The sequence below is a fragment of the Panthera uncia genome, chromosome D1 (assembly GCF_023721935.1).
Source record: "Panthera uncia isolate 11264 chromosome D1, Puncia_PCG_1.0, whole genome shotgun sequence".
In the NCBI taxonomy this organism is placed as follows: domain Eukaryota; kingdom Metazoa; phylum Chordata; class Mammalia; order Carnivora; family Felidae; genus Panthera; species Panthera uncia.
Window position 1 is genome coordinate 39,982,965 of NC_064808.1, and position 24,839 is coordinate 40,007,803.

The 24,839-nt window shown below is 53.0% G+C and overlaps 2 protein-coding genes across 2 annotated transcripts in view; one reads left to right on the forward strand and one right to left on the reverse strand.

Moving 5' to 3' along the window:
- ABCC8 (ATP binding cassette subfamily C member 8) overlaps positions 1-23,120 on the forward strand; it is a 77,566-nt gene extending 54,446 nt beyond the window's left edge. The window contains exons 17-38 of the mRNA XM_049618428.1: positions 1,201-1,236; positions 1,944-2,042; positions 3,120-3,204; positions 3,859-3,939; positions 5,816-5,953; positions 7,413-7,538; positions 8,445-8,544; positions 8,778-9,019; positions 9,111-9,277; positions 10,583-10,652; positions 11,154-11,311; positions 13,090-13,182; positions 17,359-17,461; positions 18,037-18,150; positions 18,464-18,584; positions 18,739-18,869; positions 19,843-19,921; positions 20,130-20,238; positions 20,663-20,766; positions 21,536-21,669; positions 22,156-22,218; positions 22,752-23,120. Coding sequence (XP_049474385.1) covers positions 1,201-1,236; positions 1,944-2,042; positions 3,120-3,204; positions 3,859-3,939; positions 5,816-5,953; positions 7,413-7,538; positions 8,445-8,544; positions 8,778-9,019; positions 9,111-9,277; positions 10,583-10,652; positions 11,154-11,311; positions 13,090-13,182; positions 17,359-17,461; positions 18,037-18,150; positions 18,464-18,584; positions 18,739-18,869; positions 19,843-19,921; positions 20,130-20,238; positions 20,663-20,766; positions 21,536-21,669; positions 22,156-22,218; positions 22,752-22,889 — 2,491 coding nt within the window. The 3' untranslated portion in view covers positions 22,890-23,120. The remainder of the gene's footprint in view (positions 1-1,200; positions 1,237-1,943; positions 2,043-3,119; positions 3,205-3,858; positions 3,940-5,815; positions 5,954-7,412; positions 7,539-8,444; positions 8,545-8,777; positions 9,020-9,110; positions 9,278-10,582; positions 10,653-11,153; positions 11,312-13,089; positions 13,183-17,358; positions 17,462-18,036; positions 18,151-18,463; positions 18,585-18,738; positions 18,870-19,842; positions 19,922-20,129; positions 20,239-20,662; positions 20,767-21,535; positions 21,670-22,155; positions 22,219-22,751) is intronic.
- The window catches only part of LOC125913211 (L-lactate dehydrogenase A chain), a 968,541-nt gene that overhangs the window by 835,541 nt on the left and 108,161 nt on the right, over positions 1-24,839 (reverse strand). The gene's annotated exons all lie outside the window — the stretch shown is intronic.

Below are 24,839 nucleotides of genomic sequence, written 5' to 3' on the forward strand. Positions count from 1 at the left end.
GAGGGGGGGGGGGGGGGGGGGGGGGGGGGGGGGGGGGGGGGATGTGGATAAAAAGTCCCTAGGGGATGATCCTGAAAAAAAAGTTGAGAAACAGGGCTGTAAAGAGAGGAGGTAGATCTTCCCCAGGCCAGACAGGAAATTTGGCCTTATTGCTTTATGTTCAGTGTTCAGTCTAAAACATCCAAGTGAACTAGATTAATGAGGCTCTGAGACACTGAAAACCTTCCCGAACCTCACATCTCCCAAGAACATTCAAAACACACTGGAGGTGGTATGAAGTCAGGGCTGGGAAGGGTGACTCAACTTTGTAAATACCCCTAAGTAGTTTCATAATTACTGGCCTTCCCTCTAATACCAGAATGTTTCACTTCCCCATGTTTTCTTTGCCCTTTCTCCCACCTTGTCCCTAAGTGCCAGGGTGTGATGACAGGCCCAGCCTCTCTCGCCATAGTAACCATGGTTCTTGAGCCAAAAGGCAGAGCTCACGGTATGTGACAAGTATGACCGTGTGGATGAGAACAGCGGTACAGAATAGCTGACATTAGAGCTGTTCCCGGCCATCCAGGGCATGCGGTCACTGCAGCTGACACATCTCTCCCAGCAGATACCCCAGATTCCACTCTTGTCTTCTGACAGGGCCACATGAGGCTTCAATTCATGCCTGGAGCCCTTCTGGGCCCTCTGGCTGCCACCCCGAGATTTCCATGGGCCTTAGGTTCCCACGCACAAGCTGTGGGCCTGGCCTGGCTCCTGCCAGACAGCCCTCCCGGCCTCGGCTGTTTTTGCAGCCATGTCTGCCTGAGACCCGAGTCTGTGCATTTGAGCCCCGATGCAGAGGCTGGGTCTGGAGGAGCCACATGTTGGCTTTCATAGTCCTCTGACACAGAATTCCCCCCAACACACAAGATTACACCAATGCTGCCTTTCCCTCATTCTCCCTCTCAACTGGGGCCTGGGGCCCTCCGCACACACACCCCCCCACACACACACACTGGGGACGCTACACCGTGTCGGGCAGAGGAGGCTCCCCCAGGATGGCCGCTCCCCACTCTACACCCCTCCGTGCAGCATGTGGCTGCACCCCTGGTCACAGGGGCAAACAGGCACACTCATGCCGGGTTTGAGGGAGTTCAAAGGTCTGTGAAGAAGTTGGTCCACACACGTGAGCCCTGAAACTGTGTCTTTTCTTCCCTGCTGCAGCCCAGAGCGGGAGACGGTGGCCTATTCGGATGTGAGGTACTGTGACCTGGAGCACCTGCCCCGTGGGCAGACTTCCTCAGAGGGGCTCTCAGGCCCAAGGGAGCCACAGAACTCTTGAGGGCAGCCCCACACGTCCCAGCTCTGCTGTAGGGAAGAGGCCCAGGAGGGCCCTGTGCTCCATCAGATGGTTCAGAAGCCACTGCTGCTTCTGTGCATCAAGCGGCTCCCTTCACACCAGGTCACTTTTATCTGGTGGTCATACCCCCCCCTTTTTTTGGGGGGTCTTCAAAACCTGTATCACACTACATGTGGTTTCCTTGGTTCTGCTTTTTTAAAAAGTTCCACTTGGAGAGTTATCTGCTAACATCAAAATCAAGTGATTTGAGGGCCACTCGGGGAAGAAGGAAATTAGGGGTCAAGTGTTTACTTGGTTTGGTCACACTTCAGGCTCCTCCCAGCTCTGGGTAGAGACTCAGGAAGAATAGACTGCAGGGGTGGGACAGGCTGTATGCAGGGCAGGGCAGGGTTGAGGTCCTGTCCACCCCCCCCCCCCCCAGCCCTGGTCTGCTAAGACCCGGGCACCCAAGCCTGCCTCTGGCCCTGGGGAAAGAGAGGCCACCAGGGGCCACACGAAGCTGGCTTCTGCCAAGTGCCCCTCCCCAGTTTATACCATCTGCTTGACAACTGCCTCTGAGAATGAGCCCCCAAGAATGCCTCCCCTACTCCTGCCTGCTTTGTTCCAGGAAGAGAGGCCCCGTGGCGTATGCTTCTCAGAAACCATGGCTGCTAAATGCCACTGTGGAGGAGAATATCACCTTTGAGAGTCCCTTCAACAAACAACGGTAGAAGCCTCTTGGTGGGAGGTGGGCTGCGGGGGAGGGGAGAAATTGGTCAAGGGCAGCATTAGCCAGCCCTCCCCAGTGCCCAAGCCCTAGCCAGCTGCCCTGCCCCTCCATCGATCACCCACAACCAGCCATCCTGCTCTCCAAGACGCTTATCTGAATCCCAGCCTGTTCCATATGGCCCATCTGGAAATGATCCAGATGTGCCTGGGCATCAGGGCAATCCAACTCCTGTATGTATGAAGGCAAGGCGGGAGGGGAGCGTGCGGGGGGAGGGATGTTGTGTGGAAGCTCCGATGGCCTTCTCTTGAGGCTAATGGCAAGACTGACCCAGCTTTCCATTATTCCCTACCCTCGCTCTGCAACTGATGTATTATTTTCCCTCCAATGATAATAATAATTGCTACCATCTATTGAGCTCTTAGGTGCGAGGTGCAGCGTCACGCTCTTTATATGCTTGATTTCCCCTAATGCTCACAACAACCCCAGTAGGCAGCTACTATCATCATCGCCCCCAAGGCTCAGAAAGGTTAGGTAACCTGCCCGAGGCCACCAACGAATAAGTGACAGAAATGGGTCTCAAATCCAAGGCTGCCTGACACCTAATTACATGTCACCAAGACACTCTGATGCCTCCATGCACCCTGGCTGGCACCAGCTAAGAGCTGACCAGGGAAGTATGAGAGGAGCAGGCTGGGCAAATATTTGATCAGCCATCATCATTACTGCCTAAACCAACCAGCAGTGATTTTTCCTGGCAGTGCCCCAAGTGTGGGCTCTGGCTGGAGCTTCTCCCACTGCACAAGGGCCATGGGCCCCCTCTTGTCATACGTGGCGTATTTACTACTATCCAATTTCATCCTTCAAATATTTAACTGGCCCCAAGACTCTGTGAGGTGCTGCCCTCAGCTCTTTTCAAGCTCACATGGTGTTTGCTTGCACCCAGGCAGAAGGCCATTAAAGCCAATGCTCACCCTGAGCACAGCTGCCCGGAAGCTAATGATTCTCTGTCAGTGCTCAGGCCCAGTTCTGGCCAGGCCGATCAGCTGTGTCCGTCCCCACCCCCAACCACTCCAGGTACAAAATGGTCATCGAAGCCTGCTCCCTGCAGCCGGACATCGACATCCTGCCCCATGGAGACCAGACTCAGATTGGGGAACGGGTTAGTAGCAGCCTCTATGGGGGGGTTTCCAAGGCTGGGGCCCTCAAGCTTCCCTGATCCCCACCTATCACCACCAGCATGCTCTGAGCTCATTCTCAGGGAGAGGAGGTGACTGGAAAATGAGAGGGTAAAGGTGGAAAAGCTGCCTGCAGTGGGGACAAAATGATCTTGAACCTTGGGCTGCTGGTTGTCCTTGACAGCTTTGCCACTTAGTGCCTCCCTAGGCTGGAGATTTATTCATGTCCCACGTCTATACTCGGGGCCCACATGACACTGTGCTAGGCCTAGGGTTATATCCTTCATGTACACTCTCCAGATGGGACCCCTCCTCCATAAGCTTAGACAAATAGGATTCTCCCATGATAGCCTTCCTCATGTATGATTGAAATCCCTACTTCCTCTGTCTTGGTTGTCACTGGTCAGATGGTCTCTAACACCTACTTGATGAATCTTCAGAGTCATGGGGATCATGCTCCCCACCTCTGAATGCATTCAATAAATATGTACAAGTTCCTCCTCTCTTCAAGGTGAGGAGGAACAAAGCGACGGGTAGAGCCAGGCCGCTATCCCAAAGAGCTCACAGGCAAGTAAGGGCCAGGACGGTCTTTCCTGAAGGGCTATGAGAGCATAACGTTTCCTCTCCTTTGGTCACAGGGCATCAACCTATCTGGTGGTCAACGCCAGCGAATCAGTGTGGCCCGAGCCCTGTACCAGCACACCAACGTTGTCTTCTTGGTGAGTGCATTAGCTGGTATCTCCCTTGTCTCTGGCTGCCTCCCTGGCTCACCGCCTGTACACAAACCCACACACACCACCCAACAAGCTCCCTTTCCAGGAGTAAACCTCTCCTGCCAGAGATATTACTTAATCATTGATGGGGAAACTGAGGCAAGGGTAGTGCAAATGACCCACTGTGGACTTCACATGGAACTCTGCAGTAGCCATGAGGGAAGACAAGTAGTAATTATAGGCTGCCTCCCTGTAGGACAGCCTTAACCTATCAACACTTAGCCCCACTACAATAACGGCAGATACATGGAAAGTATGCTGTCACTTCCAATCCCGTGTTCCGAGCAGACATTGCTAATTGATCACAGCAGTGGTAATAGAAAATTCAGTATCATCAATGAATTCAGTTCTGTGGAACCCCACATTAACTCGATAAGTTTCCCACAGAAACTTAACCTGGCCTCAGAATCCTTGTCACCACCCCACTCCGAGTAGTCACTAGCAATCAAACGTGAGATAAACTAATTAGCTGTGCCTGCCCTATTTCATGCCAAGTTCTGTGTGAGGTGCCTTAGTTGATACTGAAGAATTCTGAGGGCCAGGCCTTGGCCTCAAAGATTTAGAATCTGACTAGGAGATAGAGCTCACCCACACTCAAGAGCCATGGCCCAGTTGAAAGCCAAACTGTGCAGCACAGTCTAGGAGGAGGCTTGTCCAGGGAGACAACTATGAGGGCTAGAATAATCAGGGAGAGCTTTCTGGAAGAGTGAGTCAGGTAAACAGAAGAAAAGAGGAAGGCCATTTGGGTAGGGAGTCAGAAGAAGGAACCAGGTCTCTGATCTGGCTTTATGCGCTCCCCCTGTTCCCAACACACGTAAAAGCTCTCCAATAAACACACTTCAAATGTAAAGGTTCATAGTCTTTGTTACCATCCAACATAGCACTTTACAAAGTACTAGCTTATTCATGATCTTTTTTTTTAATGTTTATTTTTGAGAAAGAGAGAGAGAGAGCACACAATCAGGGAAGGGGCAGAGAGGAGGAGACACAGAATCCGAAGCAGGATCCAGGCTCTGAGCTGTCAACACAGAGCCCAACACAGGGCTTGAACTCATGAGCGGTGAGATCATGACCTGACCCAAAGTCAGTCGCTTAACCGACTGAGCCACCCAGGTGCCCCTAGCTTATTCATGATCTTATATGAGCTTTAAACAACCTTGTTAGAAAGAAGTCAAGTGGATATTTTAGATTATTTCAGCAAATGTGTATTAAGCTCCTACTCTGTACCTGGCACAGGCACAAGGGGTATCAGTTCCTGGGGGCCTCACAGGAGTAGACAAATAGTTATCACAACTGGAATTGAGAGGAGGGAGGATTAGGCATGGAATCAAGAGAGGACACAGGAAGAGCTAGGATGGAGCACTGAAGGATGAGTAGGAGTTCACCAGGCAGACAAGAGACAAAATGGTGCTTCCGGCAGAGGAAACAGCATAGGTAAAAACCTGGAATGGCAAGTTCTCTGGAATCCTGGAGTACAGGGAGATTGGACAGGACAGACAAGTGAGACCAGAAAGACAGACTGAGCAAGTAACAACGGGCCTAGATTACCGTGCTAAGGAATTCAGACTTGGTAGGCAGTGGGGAGCTATTGAATGTTCAAGAGTCAGGAAGTGTATGTGATTAAATTGAGAGCCATATAACTCATAACTGCCTCATTTTAAGATGAGGCATCTAAAGCCCAGAGAGGTGAAGTATATTATCCAAGGACATTCAGCTAACTAGTGTCAGTCCCTAGACCAGAGCTGGTACAACTCTGATGGTTTTTATACTCACTGTTACCCCCTCTGCCCACATTTGCCCCCACCTTCTCCCGTCTGCCCAGGATGACCCCTTCTCAGCTCTGGATGTCCATCTGAGTGACCACCTGATGCAGGCCGGGATCCTTGAGCTGCTCCAGGATGACAAGAGGACAGTGGTCCTAGTGACCCACAAGCTACAGTACCTGCCACATGCAGACTGGGTGAGAGGCCACAAGGAGATCAAGCTGTGGAGGGCTGAGGTGGGAGAAGCAGTAGAACATCTTCAAAGGAGTCACTCAGTGTCTCAGTAGCCATTGCTGAGGGCCACAAAGCAGAAGAGATCCACACTGAATGGCTTCCTGCAGGCTGGGTAGACTCTGCACAGGCCAAGGGTTTCACATCACCTACAGCTGCAGACATTCCCATCCTCACCTGGGGCCCCTGTGGTACATGCAAGGCTGGCACCAAGAAGTCTCAGAAAGAAGCAGACACTCGATTCCTATCCTCTGTTTATGGCCCGGGTTGATGACTCATCCCCCTGGCCTTGGGACTGCCTATTTGGATGGGAAAGCCATCTTCCCGTCCACCCTCTGACCCACAGAAGGTCGGACGAATTCAAGTCAGAATCAGATGGAAATATGGAAACAAACAATACAGGTAGTCGCAGAAGCTTCAATATTAGAATGCGACTTGGTGAAACCCCACATTGACCACATTTCCATACTCCTCAATCTGTAGATAACAGTTACTTTTCAATTAATTGGAAAGCATTTAACATTTAAGGTGGAAATCATGTGACTTTTAAAATCTGGACCTTGCCTGACTCCTGAGGCAAAATTTGCCCTTGAAAATTAAGGGCCTCCTTGATCTTCCGACTGTGCTATATGGCCCTAGGTCTTCCTTCTGCATGTGGTGAAATCCTCTACTATGAAAAAAGAAAAAAAAAATCCGGATTAAAAAAAAAAAAAACTATTAAAACAGGTGCAGAAGGTCTGTGTCTAAGTTTCCAGGGTGACCTTGGCAAGGCTGAGTTCAGGACAATCTTTAGTCCAAAGAAGGCTGTCACAGACCTGCCTGGTCCCTTGAAGTGTCAGTGAACAGGACTCCCAGGCATCGCTCCCTACACCCCAGCATGGGCTCGGTAGGGGTAAGAGAACAGAGGTGGGTTTCTGAATTAATGCGGAGTGCCCATGAGTGTGAAACATTGAGTGTTTCAAATGAAATCAGTTTTATTGATTTTAAAGGGGCATGGCCACATACACTTAGACCAATAGGTGCTTTGTCAACCCCCGGTGGAACCCACCAGACCTGCCATTAGGAGGAGCTAAAGGTAGCGTACAATTGGCTGTTAAGTGTGGGAAAACGGCAGCCACGGATGGAATCCTTGCAAGGAATCAGACACCTGGACCAGGAGCTAATTTGTTCTGCAAACCCTCTTAGCAACCATGGGGCAACCACTGAGAATTACCCCCCAGAAGTACCAATCTCTCAATCTTGGGAGTGTGTTGGTGGGGACAGGTTATCACTACCAGCTCACTGCAGTGGGAAAGCCAGTGGCCAGTTGTGGTGGGGGAGAGGGTGTGTACATGTCCACCTCAGACTCCTTAGCAAGGTAGGGGTGTGACCGCCACTCCCCTTTTCTATTCAGCCCCTGGGCCGGGTCTGTGTCTTCCTTTCCAGATCATTGCGATGAAGGATGGCACCATCCAGAGGGAGGGCACGCTCAAGGACTTCCAGAGGTCTGAGTGCCAGCTCTTTGAGCACTGGAAGACCCTCATGAACCGGCAGGACCAAGAGCTGGAGAAGGTGAGTATGTCCTTAAGGGCCAGGCAGCCACCCTCTGAGGAGAAGGTTCTGGTACAATCTGAACACATAAAGGCCTTCCTGCCCTCATTGGCCTAGGAAACCCCCCAAAGAACAGATGTGGGAGCTGAGCATGAACTTCCTCCTGCCCGAGGAGAGCCAGTACCTGTGCCAGCTACTCAAGGCAGAATCAGGTGGACACCTTCCACTTATCCTCAAATAATCAGAAACCATGTAGTGATAAAGCTTCAGAGAATCAACTCAAACTGGCTAAGCAAAGAAAAAGAGGGAGGAGTTAAGGATTTTTCGGCTCATGAAACTAAAAAGTGTCGGCTTCAGGTGAAGCTGGAACCAGGTAGTTAAAGAATGTCATCAGGAACCTGTTTCTCTCCCTCCTTGGCTCTGCTCCCCTCAGACTGGCTCCATTCTTGTGGCAGCAGAGAGAGCTATCAGCAGCCGTAGGCTTACATTCTCCCAGCTCCACACCTCTGCCAATTAGAGAGTGCCTCTTCCATAACAGTTCAGCAGAAGTCCCTGAACTGACTCTCCTTTGTCCACTTTGGTCATGTGCCCACCCTGAATAAATCACTGTGGCCAGGGATGTGGAGTGTGAGATTGGCCAGTCCTGGGTCTCATGCCCACCCATAGAGCCAGGGAGAATGATCAGCCCACCTGAGTCATGGAGACTAAGAATAGGGGAGAGATGGTCTCCCACAGGAATATCGGGGTATTTTAAGCTGATAAACAGGACGAGTAAATTCTGCCAAGACTCATGTCCATCTGGACCCTCCCCCAGGTGGGGCAACCTGGAAACCTGACACTGGTCACGGCCAGGGGTGGCTGTCCCCCTCCCTCCCTTTCCCCTCCGCACATTCTGAGGACATTGGCCAGGCCCCACCTGTCTTTCAGGAGACTGTCATGGAGAGAAAAGCCACTGAGCCACCTCAGGGTCTGCCCCGGGCCATGTCCTCAAGAGACGGCCTCCTGCAAGATGAGGAAGAGGAGGAAGGTACAGACAGTGGGACTAGGAATGAAATCCTGGCCTGAGGTCTGACTGACCGTGGGGAGACTAGGGTTTGGGGTTCTGGGGTGGTGAGATAGTGTGACCTTCATCAAATCCTTCTCCCTTGGTGTGCCTCAGTTTTCCCATCTGTAAGTGGGGATAACATGCCCCCCCCCACCGGTTCGCCCTCAGAGGGATGTGAAATGTGAAGCCACAGGGTGGGTTCTTGTGGCCTGCAGAGGAGGCAGCTGAGAGTGAGGAGGAGGACAACCTGTCTTCAGTGCTTCACCAGCGTGCCAAGATCCCGTGGCGAGCCTGTGCCAAGTATCTGTCATCCGCCGGCATCCTGCTCCTGTCGCTGCTGGTCTTCTCCCAGCTGCTTAAGCACATGGTCTTGGTGGCCATTGACTACTGGCTGGCCAAGTGGACCGACAGTGCCCTGACCCTAAGCCCAGCAGCCAGGAACTGCTCCCTCAGCCAGGTGTGGCCGGCAGCCCCAGGGCAGGGGCTGGGGGGAGAGGGCTGAGCCATGGACACCCCCGGGACCCCGCCTCATTCTCTGCCCGGCCCAGGAGTGCTCCCTCGACCAGACTGTCTATGCCATGGTGTTCACGGTGCTCTGCAGCCTGGGCATTGTGCTGTGCCTTGTCACATCTGTCACCGTAGAATGGACCGGGCTGAAGGTGGCCAAAAGGTTGCACCGCAGCCTGCTGAACCGGATCATCCTGGCTCCCATGAGGTACCCTGCTCCCCCCAACCATGCTGGGGCTGTGGGCAAGTCACTGTTCTCCTGGCCTCAGTTCTCCCATCTATTAGATGGGGATATGCAACCTCTGTCACAGGCTGCTGGGGTGCCTCAAGGAGACAGTGTGTGTAAAAGTGCCCTCCTCAGAGCAGAAAGCAGAGGAAAACCAGCATTTATTCAGCCACACCTGGTGCTAGGCATTTTATATGATTAGCTCATCTAATTATCACAACAGCCCTTCAAAGTGAGAGTCTGCAGGCTCTGCATAGATGTGAGGTTCCCTTCCCTAGACAGATGTCATCTACCCATCTCCACCCACAGATTCAGCTCTCCCCCTATACCCTCAGCCAACCTGCAGGTTCTGACACTGGGGACATGGAGACATGTTTTCATCCCCTGTGATGGGCTGGATAAAAACCCCAAAGTCTGCTTGGTGGGAAAGAGGTTTAAAGTGGTCACTGCCCAATAGACTGGCTGACTCAGTCCTTTTTTTAAATTTTTTTTAACGTTTATTTATTATTAAGAGACAGAGAGACACAGAGCGTGAGCAGGGGAGGGGTAGAGAGAGGGGGAGACACAGAATCCAAAACAGGCTTCAGGCTCTGAGCTGTTAGCACAGAGCTCGACGCGGGTCTCGAACTCACAAACTGCAAGATCATGACCTAAGCCGCCCCGGTGCCCCGGGGCTGACTCAGTCTTAAAGCACAACGGGCAAACAGGTTATCTGGGCCCCAGTCAGTGCCAGACTCACCATGTGACTACACTTTTTACTTTTCGGTCTTGTGAGCTCCCTGTGGTCCACAGACATGACCTCAAAGTTTACTTACCCCCTATTTGTCCCAGATCTGTGCTTCTGAAATCCTCTGGTTGGGGTTGGGCTGATTCTGGGTCACAGCCAGAGTGATGACAGGCAGAGTAGCCTTGCAGGGTCGGCCAGCTGACAGACTGTCTACAGGGCCCTGTTTCCCCTGGCACATCACCCCTCTGGAGAAGACTATTTGTCCCCAGGATAGCTGCTGAGTGAGTCAGGCTGAGCAAGAGCTGAGGAAGGTGGCAATTGTCATACATGGGCTTGAGAGCCAGAGAGGTTAGTGAGGGGCCAGCACCCCTGTGGGCAGTTGCAGAAATTCTCAGGAACGCAGACCAGATATCTACAGACTTGCAAAGGCAACCGCCCCTAGAAAACCAGACCCAGGGATGACTCTAGAGACACCGGAATGAAAGAAATCACTACCCTCACTCGATAAACAGGAAGAAAATCAATAAACGAATGAGTAACTTCTTCTGGTTGCCTCTTAGGTTTTTTGAGACCACGCCCCTTGGAAGCATCCTGAATAGATTTTCAGCTGACTGTAACACCATTGACCAGGTACACAGGACTGTGACCCATTTCCCCAGTTCAGAGAGAGGCCAGACCCCTAGGACCTTTTCCTCTCTGGTGCTGGCTTCCCCAGATCTGGTGATCAGAGCCCTGGGGGAGGAAGCCAGGGGCCCCAATCTGATGATAATGCTGCCTCTGTGAGACACTTCCCCTGTGAGATCTTCATGATAAGGCTGAGGGAAACCACATCTCTTTGGCTTCCATCCAATACCCTCTGGCTCACTTCAGTAAGGTTCCAGCATATTCTGAACCAAGGTGACTGATTCTGTGAAGAATATTCATTTCAATTCAGCTTGTGTTCTTTATTTGCCATCGTACTAGATGGTGAGGAAACAAAGTCCTGATTCCTGTTCTCAGGGAGCCTACAGTGTAGCTGGAGATATGAGACGTGTGCCTGTAATAATGTGAGAGAGAAAAACATGGCGGCAGGTAACGCACTGAAGAGAAACACCAAAACTCACCTCCCTCTCTCACCCTCCCCTCCGTCAGCACATCCCATCCACGCTGGAGTGCCTGAGCCGCTCCACCCTGCTCTGTGTCTCAGCCGTGGCTGTCATCTCCTATGTCACGCCTGTGTTCCTCGTGGCCCTCTTGCCCCTGGCCGTGGTGTGCTACTTCATCCAGAAGTACTTCCGGGTGGCATCCAGGTGATGGCAGTCTTTGTCAGCCTCAGGGGAATGAGGGATGGGAGGTGCTTTGCAATAGGCAGTTTGGTACTCTTATTAGAGTAATCATCAAAAAGTAGTAGAGTCCTATCCCCCTGAAAAGGAAAATAGAAATGAAGGAAATAGATTCATCTCCCACTATCCTGATGTAACCATCTCTCAGCACATACACACACACACACACACACACACACACACATCGCCATTAATATTTCAAATATTGCCTTAAAAGATATGGTCAGAAATGGAATTGCTAGGTCAGGATGTATACACATGTTTATGCCCTTCATTCATTTTGCCAAAATGATTCTCAGGAGGGTTCTATGAGTCCAGTGACCAGGCTGATTGCTGATGCACGAAATCATGGGGGCACCTGATGGGAGGGGTGTTATGGCACCATACCTCCCAGCTCGCAGGGTCCAGAGCCTTGACTTGGAAGCCTTGACTTGAGGAAGCCTTTCACATTGATCGTATTCTCCCTCAGGAACCTTGGAGCCACACAGCCTTTTTTTCCTACTCAACATTTTCTAAGAAGATGCTCTAGAAGTTCTTTCTGGGAGTGATTCTGTTAAACTCTTAGGTTCAATAATTTTACGAAAATTTTGAAAAAAATCTCTGGACCAGGGTTTATCAAACTGCCAATTACAACCTGTCCGTGGGTCATGAAATCAATATCATAGATCACAGCCAGCATTTTTAAAAAATGAAACTGAACAGATACTATCAAACCATATGCACACAGTAGCAGTAAGTTTTGCTTCATAAAACCTTTGTTGGGGTCACATGGGGTGTGTGTGTACATGTGCGTGTGTGTACATGTGTGTGTTCACGCACACACGCGTGTTCACACACACACACTGACTTGTGATATAAAATGCATATCTTACTGCAGGTTGTAGCCAAAAAGGTTAAGCACCTTGCCCAAGTGCACATAGTTGATTAGTAACTGGAGTCAAAATACTGATTATCAATAAAAACGATTAAATTTAGACACATTTTGACCACAATCACCTTGCCCACCAGAATCAAGATCTGTGTACTGGATGACCTAGAATCCCCTGGCACCCATGAGGAGCATATTGGTATTCACAAGTCACAGTGGCTTTTTAAACACTGTACAAGCTGTTTTACAAAGTTCCTTTCTTCTGCCAGAGAAACCACCCTGTTCCCCTGACATCCACTCTGCCTTGGGGACAGTCTGTCCAGGAAAGCTGCTTCCTGCGTCCCAAGCTGGCCTCCCTGGCAGTAATGTGCTTGAAAAGGTGCAGTGGTGAGGAGCAGGAGCGATTCTGTTGCCTTGGAAACCTCTGGCCTTTCCCCCTCAAGGAGCTTTTTAGATACTGGCCTGTGTTGTGCCAAAACCTATTGTGGTTCCTGGGAAGGGATGGAAAGCTTTGAGTTAGGTCTTTCAGTTCCTTTCACGAGCCGTCTCAAGGTTCAAGTTGTTCACCTGTGAAAGGGAACCGACAGTGCCTGACCAGCCTCACCGCACAGAGAGTGAGGCTGTGCAGCGGGGCAGGGACCGTGCAAGGTGGATGATGCCCTGGATGACAGTAGCTGCACCGGCATGCTGTTCAAGCGTTTTCCACAACAGCTTGCTGGGGTGGTACCGTTATCTTCCCTCTTTACAGGTGAGACACTGAGATCTGAAGAGGTGAAGCCATTTGCCCAAGCAGTGGTTGGGGGTGGAGCTAGGATTCAGACCCAGGTTGAGCCGGGAGCCTGCCCTCTTAACCGTTCTGCTCCTCTCCCCTGCACAGGGACCTGCAGCAGCTAGATGACACCACCCAGCTCCCCCTGCTGTCCCACTTCGCTGAAACCGTGGAAGGCCTCACCACCATCCGGGCCTTCAGGTACCAGATGTACCCCGAGGTGGGGGTGGGTGCGGGTGGGGCCAGGGCCGCAGGTTCTGCGATTTAGTTCTCAGGGCTTGGCCTAGGAAGGCCCAGGACACACGTCTCCCAAGCCCTCCTCAGGCCCCAAGGCCCAGATGACGTCCACCAGAGGGGTTAGGTCCAGTAGGCTCCACTGTATGATCCAGAGAGGAAAATCTCAGCCCTGCAGCCAAGTCCAGAGCCTCTGTGAACTAAGGCAGGGTATGAAAAGAAACAAGGCTGGGACATATCCTCGCATAGCAATGCTATTAAAGATTTTTACATCATGTGGGCCGGCCCTGAGGCTATCTTTTGAGAACCTTCAGTGACTCAAACACTATGCCAAATACTTTACATGCCAATCTCATTCATTCTGCACTGCAATCCAAGGCAGGTAGCATGATTATTCCCATTTCCCAGATAAGGATATTGAGGTTCAGAGATGTTATATAACCACTCTGTGTGAGGTCCCATGAAGCCCAGATTTGAACCTACTCATTCATTCAATAAACATTTACTGAGCTAAAACCCATGCCAGGCACTAAAAAGACAGAGATGAGTCAGATGAGTCCCTGCCCTGAAGGCATTTACAATCCAGGATTATCAATATAAACAATTAAATTTAGATGCGTTTTGACCACCATTACCTTGCCCACAAGTATCAAGATCTGTATACTGGATGACCTAGAATTTCCTGGCACCCATGAGGAGTATGTTGGTATTCACAAATCACAATGGCTTTTTTTTTTTATGTTTATTTATTTTTGAGAGAGAGAGAGCACAAGTGGTGGAGGGGTAGAGAGAGGGGGACTCAGAATCCGAAGCAGGCTCCAGGCTCTGAGCTGCCAGCACAGATCCCAATGCAGGGCTCGAACTCACGAACCACAAGACCGTGACCTAAGCCGGAGTCAGATGCTTAACCAACTGAGCCACCCAGGCGCCCCCACAGTGGTTTTTTAAACACAGTACAGGCTGTTTTACAAAGTTCAAGCCAGGAGAAACCCATGTGGCAGGTACTCTGAAAGAAAGGGGAACACAGGCTGTGGGGACAGAGAAGGGAGGCAGTCATGGAAGGCTTCATAGAGGAGAAGTCATTGGAGCTAGCATCAAAGGGTAGATAAAAGTTCACCAAGCTGGAGGAATTCCCCCCAAAACTTCAGTGCCCCTCCTCTACATCCCCAATCATGGTGTTGGGCTGGACAGGAGTGTCTGGGGCTGCCTGGGGAGGGGAGGGGGCTATTGCTCCCTGTTCCAGCCTCTGCCTGATGTATTAGGGCATCTCTCCTCCAGGCAGACAGGCCAAAGACCCCTAACTCAGAGACTTGGACTCTGGTCTCTCAGCCTCACCTGGAGAGCGATTCCAGGTTATTTTTAGGATGGCACAGCTGTGCAGGGTGTGACAATAACCATGCAACACCAAGTCCCGTGTCCAGGAGTAACCCTAGGGCTCAAGGACCAGCCAAGAGGATCAGAGTGGCTTGTATCTCCTCCCTCTAAGCCCCAAAGCCCTAGGAGACATGTCCAGGCCCCGGGTACAGCACTGCAGCCCCCCTCACTCCCTGGGGCATCTGGGGCCAGTGACAGGTCATCTGCGGGATCTTGTCTGAGTAAAGGAAAGCAAAGCAGAGCTCTGCCCTGGCCTTGGCTCTGCTTCCTGGACATCCTGTGCCCCTTTACAAGCCCGTGACGTCTTCCACAAAGAAGCCCCTTGAAACCTGGCATGACTCTAAGGTCTCCTCTGAGCCCCCTTCCCGTCTCTAGCCTGCATCTCCCCAGTTCCCTTGACTTCCAAGGCCCTCAACACCCCTGGACCTGGCCTCTTCTCAGTCTTAGCAATGTTCCCCTTACACATGGTGTCCTGGAGGCCTTTGGGCTGGGCCAGGGGCAGATAGATTGTGGCTTTCCTCAAGAGGCCAGACCCCCTCAGTAGGATCTGAGTGGATCCAGCAACCAGCTTCAGACCCAGCCTACCCTCCGGCAGAGGAACCACTGCCCAGTGAAGCCCCCCACACCCTCCACTGACACAGCGGGTGAGTTTTACATTTGAATGAAGGGCTTTGTAGTCATCCCTGGATGTGGTCAATTCATTGGCTTTTGCCCAGCAGCCTGCCCTGTTGAGAGCTAACTAGCATTTATTGATTGTGCGCTCAGCACACGCCAGGCACTGTGCTAAGTGCTGTGTGTGGATTATTGCATTTCATCCTCTCCAGAGCCCGAGGACATGGATACGAGCAGCCACGTTCAACAGATGAGGCTGAGTAACCCACCTGAGGCCACACACATGGTTGAGAGCCAGTGCCAGGCTTGGAACCCAGGCCTGTTGGACCTTCTGGTTTCTCTAGGAGAAAAAAGCTTGCTTTTTCCCCAAAAAAAGCTTCAGGAGTTCCCAGCCCTGGACTCAGTGTTGGGCTCAGACGTTGTTTCAGTCTAGGCAGGAGCCATTACTGTCCCCGTTTTACTCATGAGGAAACTGAATCTCGGTCCTGACACCCAGCCAGTGAGTAAGAACGCTCAGAAGCCAACGTGGGTGTGCGTGGCCCCGAGCTGGACCTCCTTCCACATTCCTCACACCGCCACACACCTGTCCCACAAGCTGCATCTCCCACACACCCTCACGCACACCCGTCTCACACACACACGCGCGCGCATGCACACACACAGACACCCTTGGTGCGCACTCAGTCACACCCTTCAGACGTGGGATTGCACATTTGCCTCAGCCGCATCACCCACCCCCACACAGCCACCCGTGGCTGTGCAATCACACGCTCTCTCACACCTCAGAGACTCACTTTGCTCTCCTCAGACACACAGTTCGGGCACGGCCCCTCTACCCAGAAATAATCAAAGCTGAACAAATACCTTCCAGGAGTAAAAGCAAATGCCCAGTAAGACTTGTTTTGAGTCCCTCTGAGTCTCCTCAGTTGTTTCCTTGAAACCAGTGCTAAGACAGCTTCCATTCCTTCCTTGGCTCATCATTAAACAAGTGCTCTGCTCCCTCCTCTGGGCCTGGCCAGGCCAGCCAAGTGTGAGGGGGCGGTCAAGAAGAGTGAGACCAGGAGTCCAGGCTGGTCAGAGAGAAGAAGCAGGTCTATTTGAAGTAACGCAAGGAGAAATTGATGAGGGTGCAAAGGCAGGGAAGAAGCCTCCAGAGTTCCTTGTACAGAGAGATCCCATTTACCTTAGAGGGTCAGGGAAGGTTCCATGCATTCATTCAACAAGTATTTATTGACAGTGACAGGTGCTGGGGATGCACTGGTGAACAAAACAGCCATGGGCTCCAGTCTCATGGAGTTTAGTCTCATGAGGGAGATAAGCGACTAGAGAAATGAATATATGAGCAAAGATTATGAAACAAACAGGCTGCAGAGATGGAGAACAATAGGTCAGGAAAGGCCACCCAGAGGAGGTGCCACTTAAGGTAAAGCCTGAATGCTGAGAGGAGTCAGCTTTGTGAAGAGCAGAGGAGAAAGCATTCTGGGCAGAAGGAAGAGCATGTACAAAGGCCCTGGGGTGGGGAAGACCTCGGCATTATCACAAAACCAAAAAAGGAAAAGTAATAATTTACTTTATTGTAATTTCTGTGGCTGCAATGCAGTGAGCAAGGGAATTTGTGGCATGGAAGGATGCTAGGTTGGCAGGAGCCAGCTCAAACAGGCTCCTGGCAAGGAGGTGGTTCTTTAGCCTCAAAGCCATTGATATTCTAAGCAGGGGAGAGATGGGACACAATGTATAATTTACAAAGATGATGCTGGCTGCTGTGTACAGAGTAGCCTGTGGGGAAACAGCAGGCAGACCTATGGGGAAACAAGCAGGGAGAGGGGCAGGCAGAGGCAAGGGCGATTTTGGACGTAGAAATAAGACATCTTGTGGAGGGATTGGATGTGAATCCAGGCAATTCCTTCATTTCTGGCCTGAACATCTAGATGGGCAGAGGTGCCCTTTACTGTAAAGGGGATGCCCTGGAGAGAACAGGTTTTGGGGTGAGAACAGGAGTTCGAAGGAGGGAGGAGGTAGCAAGGAGCTGGAAGGGCAGTCCAGAGAGGAATGGCATACATAAGGTCAGATATGACATGTCTCCTGGCTGCTTCTCTGTAAGTGAGGAGAGGCCTGGGGGCCATGTGGACCCTCAGACCCTCCTCATCCTCCCTCCAGGTATGAGGCTAGGTTCCAGCAGAAGCTCCTTGAATACACAGACTCCAACAACATTGCCTCCCTCTTCCTCACCGCTGCCAACAGATGGCTAGAAGTCCGCATGGCAAGTGCCACCCCCTTCCCACCCCGGGCCCCGGGAAAGGGGCTTCTGATAGGGCGGTGGAGCCAGAGCAAGGGCCAAACATGGACCAGAGGGCAGGAAAAGAGGATAGAATACCAGCTTGTGTGTGCATACAGGGTGGGCACCGAGCCCTCCTGCTTCTCCCAGCCCCGGCAGCCCTCCTGGTGTCTGACCGGAGCCTCCTCTTCCCCGTCACTGCCTGGGGGCTTGTGTACCTGGGGTGTGTGCCAGTAGCCAGAACAGTTGTGTGTTTAACTGTGATGAGTGTGTGTCTGAAGTGGCTCATATGACCTGTGTGGGCCAGCTGGTGGGGCGTGCATGTTCAGGCATGTGCAGATGGGTAGGGGGAGCAGCGTAAGCTGTGTGCACACGTTGTCTCCTGGGGCTCCAGCCTTCAAGGCCTCCTGGGTGTCTGATGACGTGCAGGTGTGTAGCTGGGCTGGGGTAGAGTCTCTGGTGAGCCACCCTCTGCCCTGAAGGGAGTGAGGTGGGTGGGGGGACACTGTGGCTGTGGCTTCAACCCCTGAGGGCCCAGGCCGGCTCCCCTCCCTCCACAGGAGTACATTGGTGCATGTGTGGTCCTCATCGCAGCCGTGACCTCCATCTCCAACTCCCTGCACAGGGACCTCTCTGCTGGCCTGGTGGGCCTGGGCCTCACCTATGCCCTAATGGTGAGTGGCAGCAGACTAGGGCAGGGGAGGGCTCAGATACCAGCAGTTGGGGAATCTCAGGCACCTTCCCCAACTCAGACACCCTTCAGGCCTTACCCCAAGCTACCGTGAGTCCAATGCGGGATGGACCATGTGGGCAGGAGGGCTAACCCAGGACTGGGGCCCCAGACAGGTGGTGGGTAAGGATCCACATTCATTATAACCCTCCGGTGCCTCCAGGGAGGGCCCACCCTGAACAGTCAGCAGAAGGCATTGAGGACCTTTGGCATCCCGGTGGCCAGGGTTGAGCCGAGTGACCACTGACTCCCCACAGGTCTCCAACTACCTCAACTGGATGGTGAGGAACCTAGCAGACATGGAGATCCAGCTGGGAGCTGTGAAACGCATCCACGGGCTGCTGAAAACCGAAGCGGAGAGCTACGAGGGACTGCTAGGTGAGGGGCCAGAGGAGAGGGCATGCCAGGGGAGAGGCCCGGAGGAGGGGCATGTCCGGCTTGAGGTGGCCACAAGCAAGGCTGGGGTAGGCTGGCCCTCCTGGATACCAGCTGCGGCTCCCATGTGCTGCCTGACCCCCGGCCTGGCCCTCAGCACCCTCGCTGATCCCGAAGAACTGGCCAGACCAAGGGAAGATCCAGATCCAGAACCTGAGTGTGCGCTATGACAGCTCCCTGAAGCCAGTGCTGAAGCATGTCAACGCCCTCATCTCCCCAGGACAGAAGGTCAGTGGGCTGGCAGGACATAGGGCTGGAGGGCCTCACAGAGTCACCTCATGGCCCCCCGGGGCCTTCCAGGGCTCACACCCAGTCAGACACCCCAGTCTCCAGCCGGGGCTCCTCACACCGACAAGGCTCAGGCCACCTTTCCCCCACCCCCTCTTCCTTCTCCTTCTGCTGCCCTCACTCACCCACTAAGGAGATGGACACTCCAGACTCCCCTGGCTTAAAGGGCTTTTGTCAGAGCCCCCCTGCAAATGGCCAGGGGCTCTACCAGGGCACTGCCCCCTGAGTTTCAGAGCAGGTCATAGGGGCAGAGAGGGAGGCTGCACTTGTCCTGGGGAGGGAGCCCCTGCCTGGCCCTCTGACCCAACTCTCTGATTCCCTCCTCGCTCCCCCTCTGCTCTGACGCTGCCCCTCTCCTTCTGTCTCTTTGTCTCTGTCTCTCTGTCTTTGGCTGTGACTGTCCGTCTCATTATCTAGGACCTTTAGGTGTACCTGTGTCCCTGCCTCTGGCTCCTCCCATCTGTCTCTGCCTCTCGCATCCTTCTCTGTCACCATCTCTGTCTTTGTACTCATCCCTTATTGTCATTTCTGTGGGTACCCATGGGCCAGGAAGCAAGTGGGTCAGAGATGACTGCAGTTTAAGGTGGGGCACCCAGATACATCCCTGCACACCACACTCAGACGCCCCATGCGTCCCCTACCATACCCGTGCACACAGAGTATGTACAAGCGCCCCCGGCATTTCCCTTGCAGCCGCATACCAGGCACAGCAAGACCTATGCCCAAGCCCAGAAAAATGGTCCCTGTGGGAGGCCCCTCTAGACCCCTCTAGACTGCAGGAAGCAAGCCCAAACTTCGGCCCGGGCCCGGCCAAAAAAGAAACTGGTCAGAAAGCCAGGACAAAAGAGATGCTGTGACCTCCAATGCCTGCGTACCCCCCAGCTACTCACAGTGTACCTGCTCCTCTCTCCAGATTGGGATCTGTGGCCGCACAGGCAGCGGGAAGTCCTCCTTCTCTCTTGCCTTCTTCCGCATGGTGGACATGTTCGAAGGTGAGTTGTATGACAGGCACCCCATGTGTACCCACAGCCGCCAGATGGGACCTCAGTCCTGGTGTGTGGTCAGATGTCATAGGAGGCCCAGCAATCACTGCCCCCCGCCGCATCCTCCATGGGACCCATATCCCAGGCTGACCCTGCCCCCAGCACCGCCAGCTCCCTCACTCCCTGGTGCCCCACCTGAGACACTGTCCCCACACAGGGCGTATCATCATCGACGGCATCGACATCGCCAAACTGCCGCTGCACACCCTGCGCTCACGCCTCTCTATCATCCTGCAGGACCCCGTCCTCTTCAGTGGCACCATCCGGTGAGCCCCACCACTCCACCAAGCCCACCCCGGGCCCAGGCCCTGCACCTTGGATCTGGAGCATAGAGAGGAGGGGGGTGGGTAAGGCCAGGAGCGCCCGGCTGGGTACCCAGCATCCTGGGCAGGAAGCCCTGCTCAGGCTCTGGGCACTATGGGCTGACCTGGTCCCTCACAGTTTTACCCCCGTGCCGTGCTTTTTCCCCGTTAGGCCTAGGCAGGCACTGATGGGGGTAGCCTAACCATCAGGCTGGGAATACTTTCCTCCACCCACTCACCAGCTGGCTGCCGCCTGCCAGCCAGGCCCCAGAGGCGATCGGTTCTGGCTCCCTGTTCCCTTCACCAGCCTCACTCTCTGCCAGTCCCCAGGGACGGAGCCAGGCCCCCTGCTCCCTTCCCTAAGGGGACTTTCTGTGTCACCCTCCAGATTTAACCTGGACCCGGAGAAGAAGTGCTCTGACAGCACGCTGTGGGAGGCCCTGGAGATAGCCCAGCTGAAGCTGGTGGTGAAGGCGCTGCCGGGAGGCCTGGGTAACTATTCATGCTGGAGCAGCCGGAGGCACGCAAGGACGTCTGGATGGGCTAGGAGGCAAAACTCACACCCATGTTTTTGGTTTGCCCAGAGTTTAGTTTAGAAACCATTTAGTTTTACCTTTTACCTTATGGGAGCTCAGAGAGGTCGAGTTGTCCCAGGCCACACAACTGGTCAATTCAGGGGCTAGCTCCTCCCGCAGGGCCGAGGGGGGACAGCTGTGAGACACAGCTTGCAAGTTCATCATATCATGGCAGTGCATTCAGCCCTGCCGCCCCGTCTACCTGCCTGCCCAGTTCTGCCCCAAGGAAGGAGAGGACAGACTGGGAAATCACAGGTACAGGTCACTCTTCAAGGCTGCAGGGAAGACCCTGCCCCCACCCCAGATGTCAGCAGAGCCTCAGTATATTCGCTACAACCCCTGGGGCAGTGAGGGCTGGCCAAGCCTTGGCTTCAGAGAATCACCCCACCAATGCCCACACACATGCGGCACATACACAGTGCACAAGCTCCCTCCTGGAACTGCCTGGGGCCACAGCAGTGCAAACCTGCAGAGGGCGCTCTTCTCCTTGAAAATCCACACAGAGAGCATCTGTGTCATTGGATAAGGCGCAGCAACCCTGGGCACACCTGTCCTCATGACATATGACTGCATATCTGCCCCGGGCATACATTTTCCAACATTCCCCAAGCCGTGCCATCTACTAAACTCCCAATGCGAGATTAACTCAGCCCTGCTCCTCCCCCCTCACCTGGGGCTGTTTTCAGATGCCATCATCACTGAAGGTGGGGAGAATTTCAGTCAGGGTCAGAGGCAACTGTTCTGCCTGGCTCGGGCCTTCGTGCGAAAGACCAGCATCTTCATCATGGACGAAGCCACAGCTTCCATTGACATGGCCACGGTCAGTCCTGAGCACATAAATGGGGTGGGGTCTTGGAGACAGTTTTCATGGGGTGTTAGGGTGAAATTTGCAAGAAGTGGTCCTGAAGCTCAAGTTGTCTTTAACATCAAGGGCCATTTGTGGCAGAAAAGGCAAAGGACTGGGGGACCCTGATTCTAGTCAGTCTTAGGACATGTTTATAGTGTCCGTACACACAAGCTGCACACAGACCCACAGAGACTTCACACTCATCACCCGCCACACAGCACAGCCAGACATACTCACAGCACACATACGTGCACAGAGCTGAGCCCCCAACAGGTTGAGCCCAGCTCCTGAATGCTAGAACTTGGTTGGTCTTGGAAGACAAGGACCAGACAGAGGGAGTGGTGGGCTACTGGGATCACATGGGAGCTGGACCATAAACCTGGGCCCCACATCCCCAAAGTCAGGCCAGACCCCATCCACTAGGCAGATGAGCCAACAGCTGTCGCTCCCACCTGGCAGGAAAACATCCTCCAGAAGGTGGTGATGACGGCCTTCGCAGACCGCACTGTGGTCACCATCGCGGTAAGGGGCCCCTTGTTGGGGTTTTGGGAAGCACCCAGAGAGAAGACTGGCCTCTTGAGGCTGCCATCAGAGGACAGCCACTGGGCTCACCCCCCGGCCTGGTCATCAAGAGAGGACCCTGGAGTAATGCAGAGCAAAGAGTCTGGAGGGCTTGTGGGGAAACCACATTGTAGGATGTGGAGTGTGGGAGGATTTGCACCTGCCCTTCTTCAGATCCTCTCTCTTTCTCCAGGTTCCAAGGCCCCGTGAGCTAGGCTAGGGTTACTGCTCCATAGGAAGTGGAGGTTGGGGTGTGGGGCAGTCCTGAGTCTTGAAGCCTAGAGGTGAGGGCAGAGCTGAGATTTGGTAAGGGAAGGGGGGTATCATTAGTGGACAGAGGGCTTGGAGTCACAGCCACCCCAGGAAAAGGCAGTGGCCACAGAGATGGGACATTCCATCCACAGGCCTCCTCCTCCAAACTGCAGCAGGGATACCCCCAGCTGCCCCTTCTTTGTCCCCCCCCACCCTGACCGGGCCCCTCCTGCCCCACCCAGCACCGTGTGCACACCATCCTGAGCGCAGACTTGGTGATTGTCCTGAAACGTGGCGCCATCCTTGAGTTCGACGAGCCAGAGAAGCTGCTCAGCCGGAAGGACAGCGTCTTCGCCTCGTTTGTCCGTGCAGACAAGTGACCTGCTGGAGCCCAAGTGCTGGCCCATACCCCGCCCTGCCCCTGCCTCCTGCCTGGGCTTTCTCACTGTACAATCACTTGTAAATAAAGAGATTGGTTATTTCCTACCGGAGGCCTTGAGTCTGATGGGCAGGAACCAGGAGTCTGGACCAGCCTGGGGTCCGGTGGAGCCAGCCTGCCTGGCATCAGGCAGACCTGAAGCTGTGTTAGTGTAGGCAAAAGTGTATTTCCTTATCTGTGAAAAGAAGGTTGTATTAGTCTGCTCAGGTTGCCATAACAAAATAGCAGACTAGGAGACTTAAACAGCAGAGTTTTTTCTGACAGTTCTGGAGCCTGGAAGTCCAAGATCAAGGTGTCATAAGTTTGCTTTCTCCTGAGGACTTAGTTACCTCTGCACAGGTCCTATATCCAAATACTGTCGCACTGGGGGGCTTCAACATATGAATTTAGGGCATTAACAAATGGATTTAGGGGGTGGGACACAATTCAGTCCATAACAACAGTTATAGCATTTTTGTGATTATCTCATCAGACTAAGTGGTCCCCTTCTTTCTCACTTTATTTCTTGGATTAAAATTGTGGGGTACCCTGAATTGGTACTATTTCCAATACAGATGACAGGAATCCAACTCAAAGTGGCTTAAACAAAAACTGGAATGCATTGCCCTAAATGACGGAGAAGGCCAGGAAGTGTACTTCCTTCAAGCATGGCTGGATCCACGTGTTTGACATCAGGAATGTGTCTCCATTTCTGGGTTCCATCTTCCTCTCCCTCCCTGATGACAAATGGCCACTAGTACCTCCAGCATAGACCCTATCCCTCTGAAAGAGAAATGCTTTTTCCCAATAGTTCCAGCAAAAATCTTGGGAGCAAATCTCAATGGACCAACTTAGGTCATACCCCCACCTCCACCCAAACACTGTGGCCAGAGGGCTAGGATACACTGACTGGCTATGCTTGGATCACATGACCCCATCTGTGTCCCCATATAGAAGCATTCAGAATGGGAGAAGGGTGGTCCTTCAGAGGGAATCACAGTGCATATACCACAAGTCGGCCAGGTGGTGGCCAGAGATGCTGAGGCCCAAACACTGAGGAGACCAAAACAACAGATACCCTTTGCTTCTATCAGCATCATGAAACAGGAGTACAGGGGCGCCTGGGTGGTTCAGTAGGTTGGGCGGCTGACTTCAGCTCGGGTCATGATCTCATGGTCCGTGAGTTCGAGCCCCGCGTCGGGCTCTGTGCTGACAGCTCAGAGCCTGGAGCCTGTTTCAGATTCTGTGTCTCCCTCGCTCTGACCCTCCCCTGTTCATGCTCTGTCTCTCTCTGTCTCAAAAATAAATAAGTGTTAAAAAATTAAAAAAAAAAAAAAAACAGGAGTACATACCTGCCCTCAGTCAAGAAATGGCAGGTCCTCATTTACATATCATAGTATTATCATTCATATGTTGCCTTCAGTACTGTCTATACCAGGCTCTGGGTGTAGACCCAGGAGTCTTGGGCCTGTGTCCCTCTTGGTTGCAAGGGCGTCAGAGCAATGTAAGGAAAACCCACCAGTCACTGGAAAGAGGCCCAATACAGACCTTTTGGATATTCCAGGAGCCAGAGGGGATCAGGAAGTGAGAGCTCTGTAAGGCTTAGCAGACTGCCTAGGGGAGGCAAGATTTGAGTTGGGCGTGAGAGGGGTGGGACTTGGACAGGCAGAGTTAGAGGAAACGGCCCATAGGGCAGGGGGAGGGAGCATAAGATCAGGGAGCCTTAAATGCCAGGAAAAGGAGTCTGGAATAAGCCTATGAACACAAGGGAAGTAGAAAAGGGTTTTGAGTGAAAAAGGAACCTGACAAGTGCAGTATTTGGAGGAGATGTGTATGAGGAGGTGCAGGATGGAGCAGGGCAAGAGGCTGAGCTCTTTGGGTAAGCATCTCACCTTCCTGGAAAGGGTGGAGC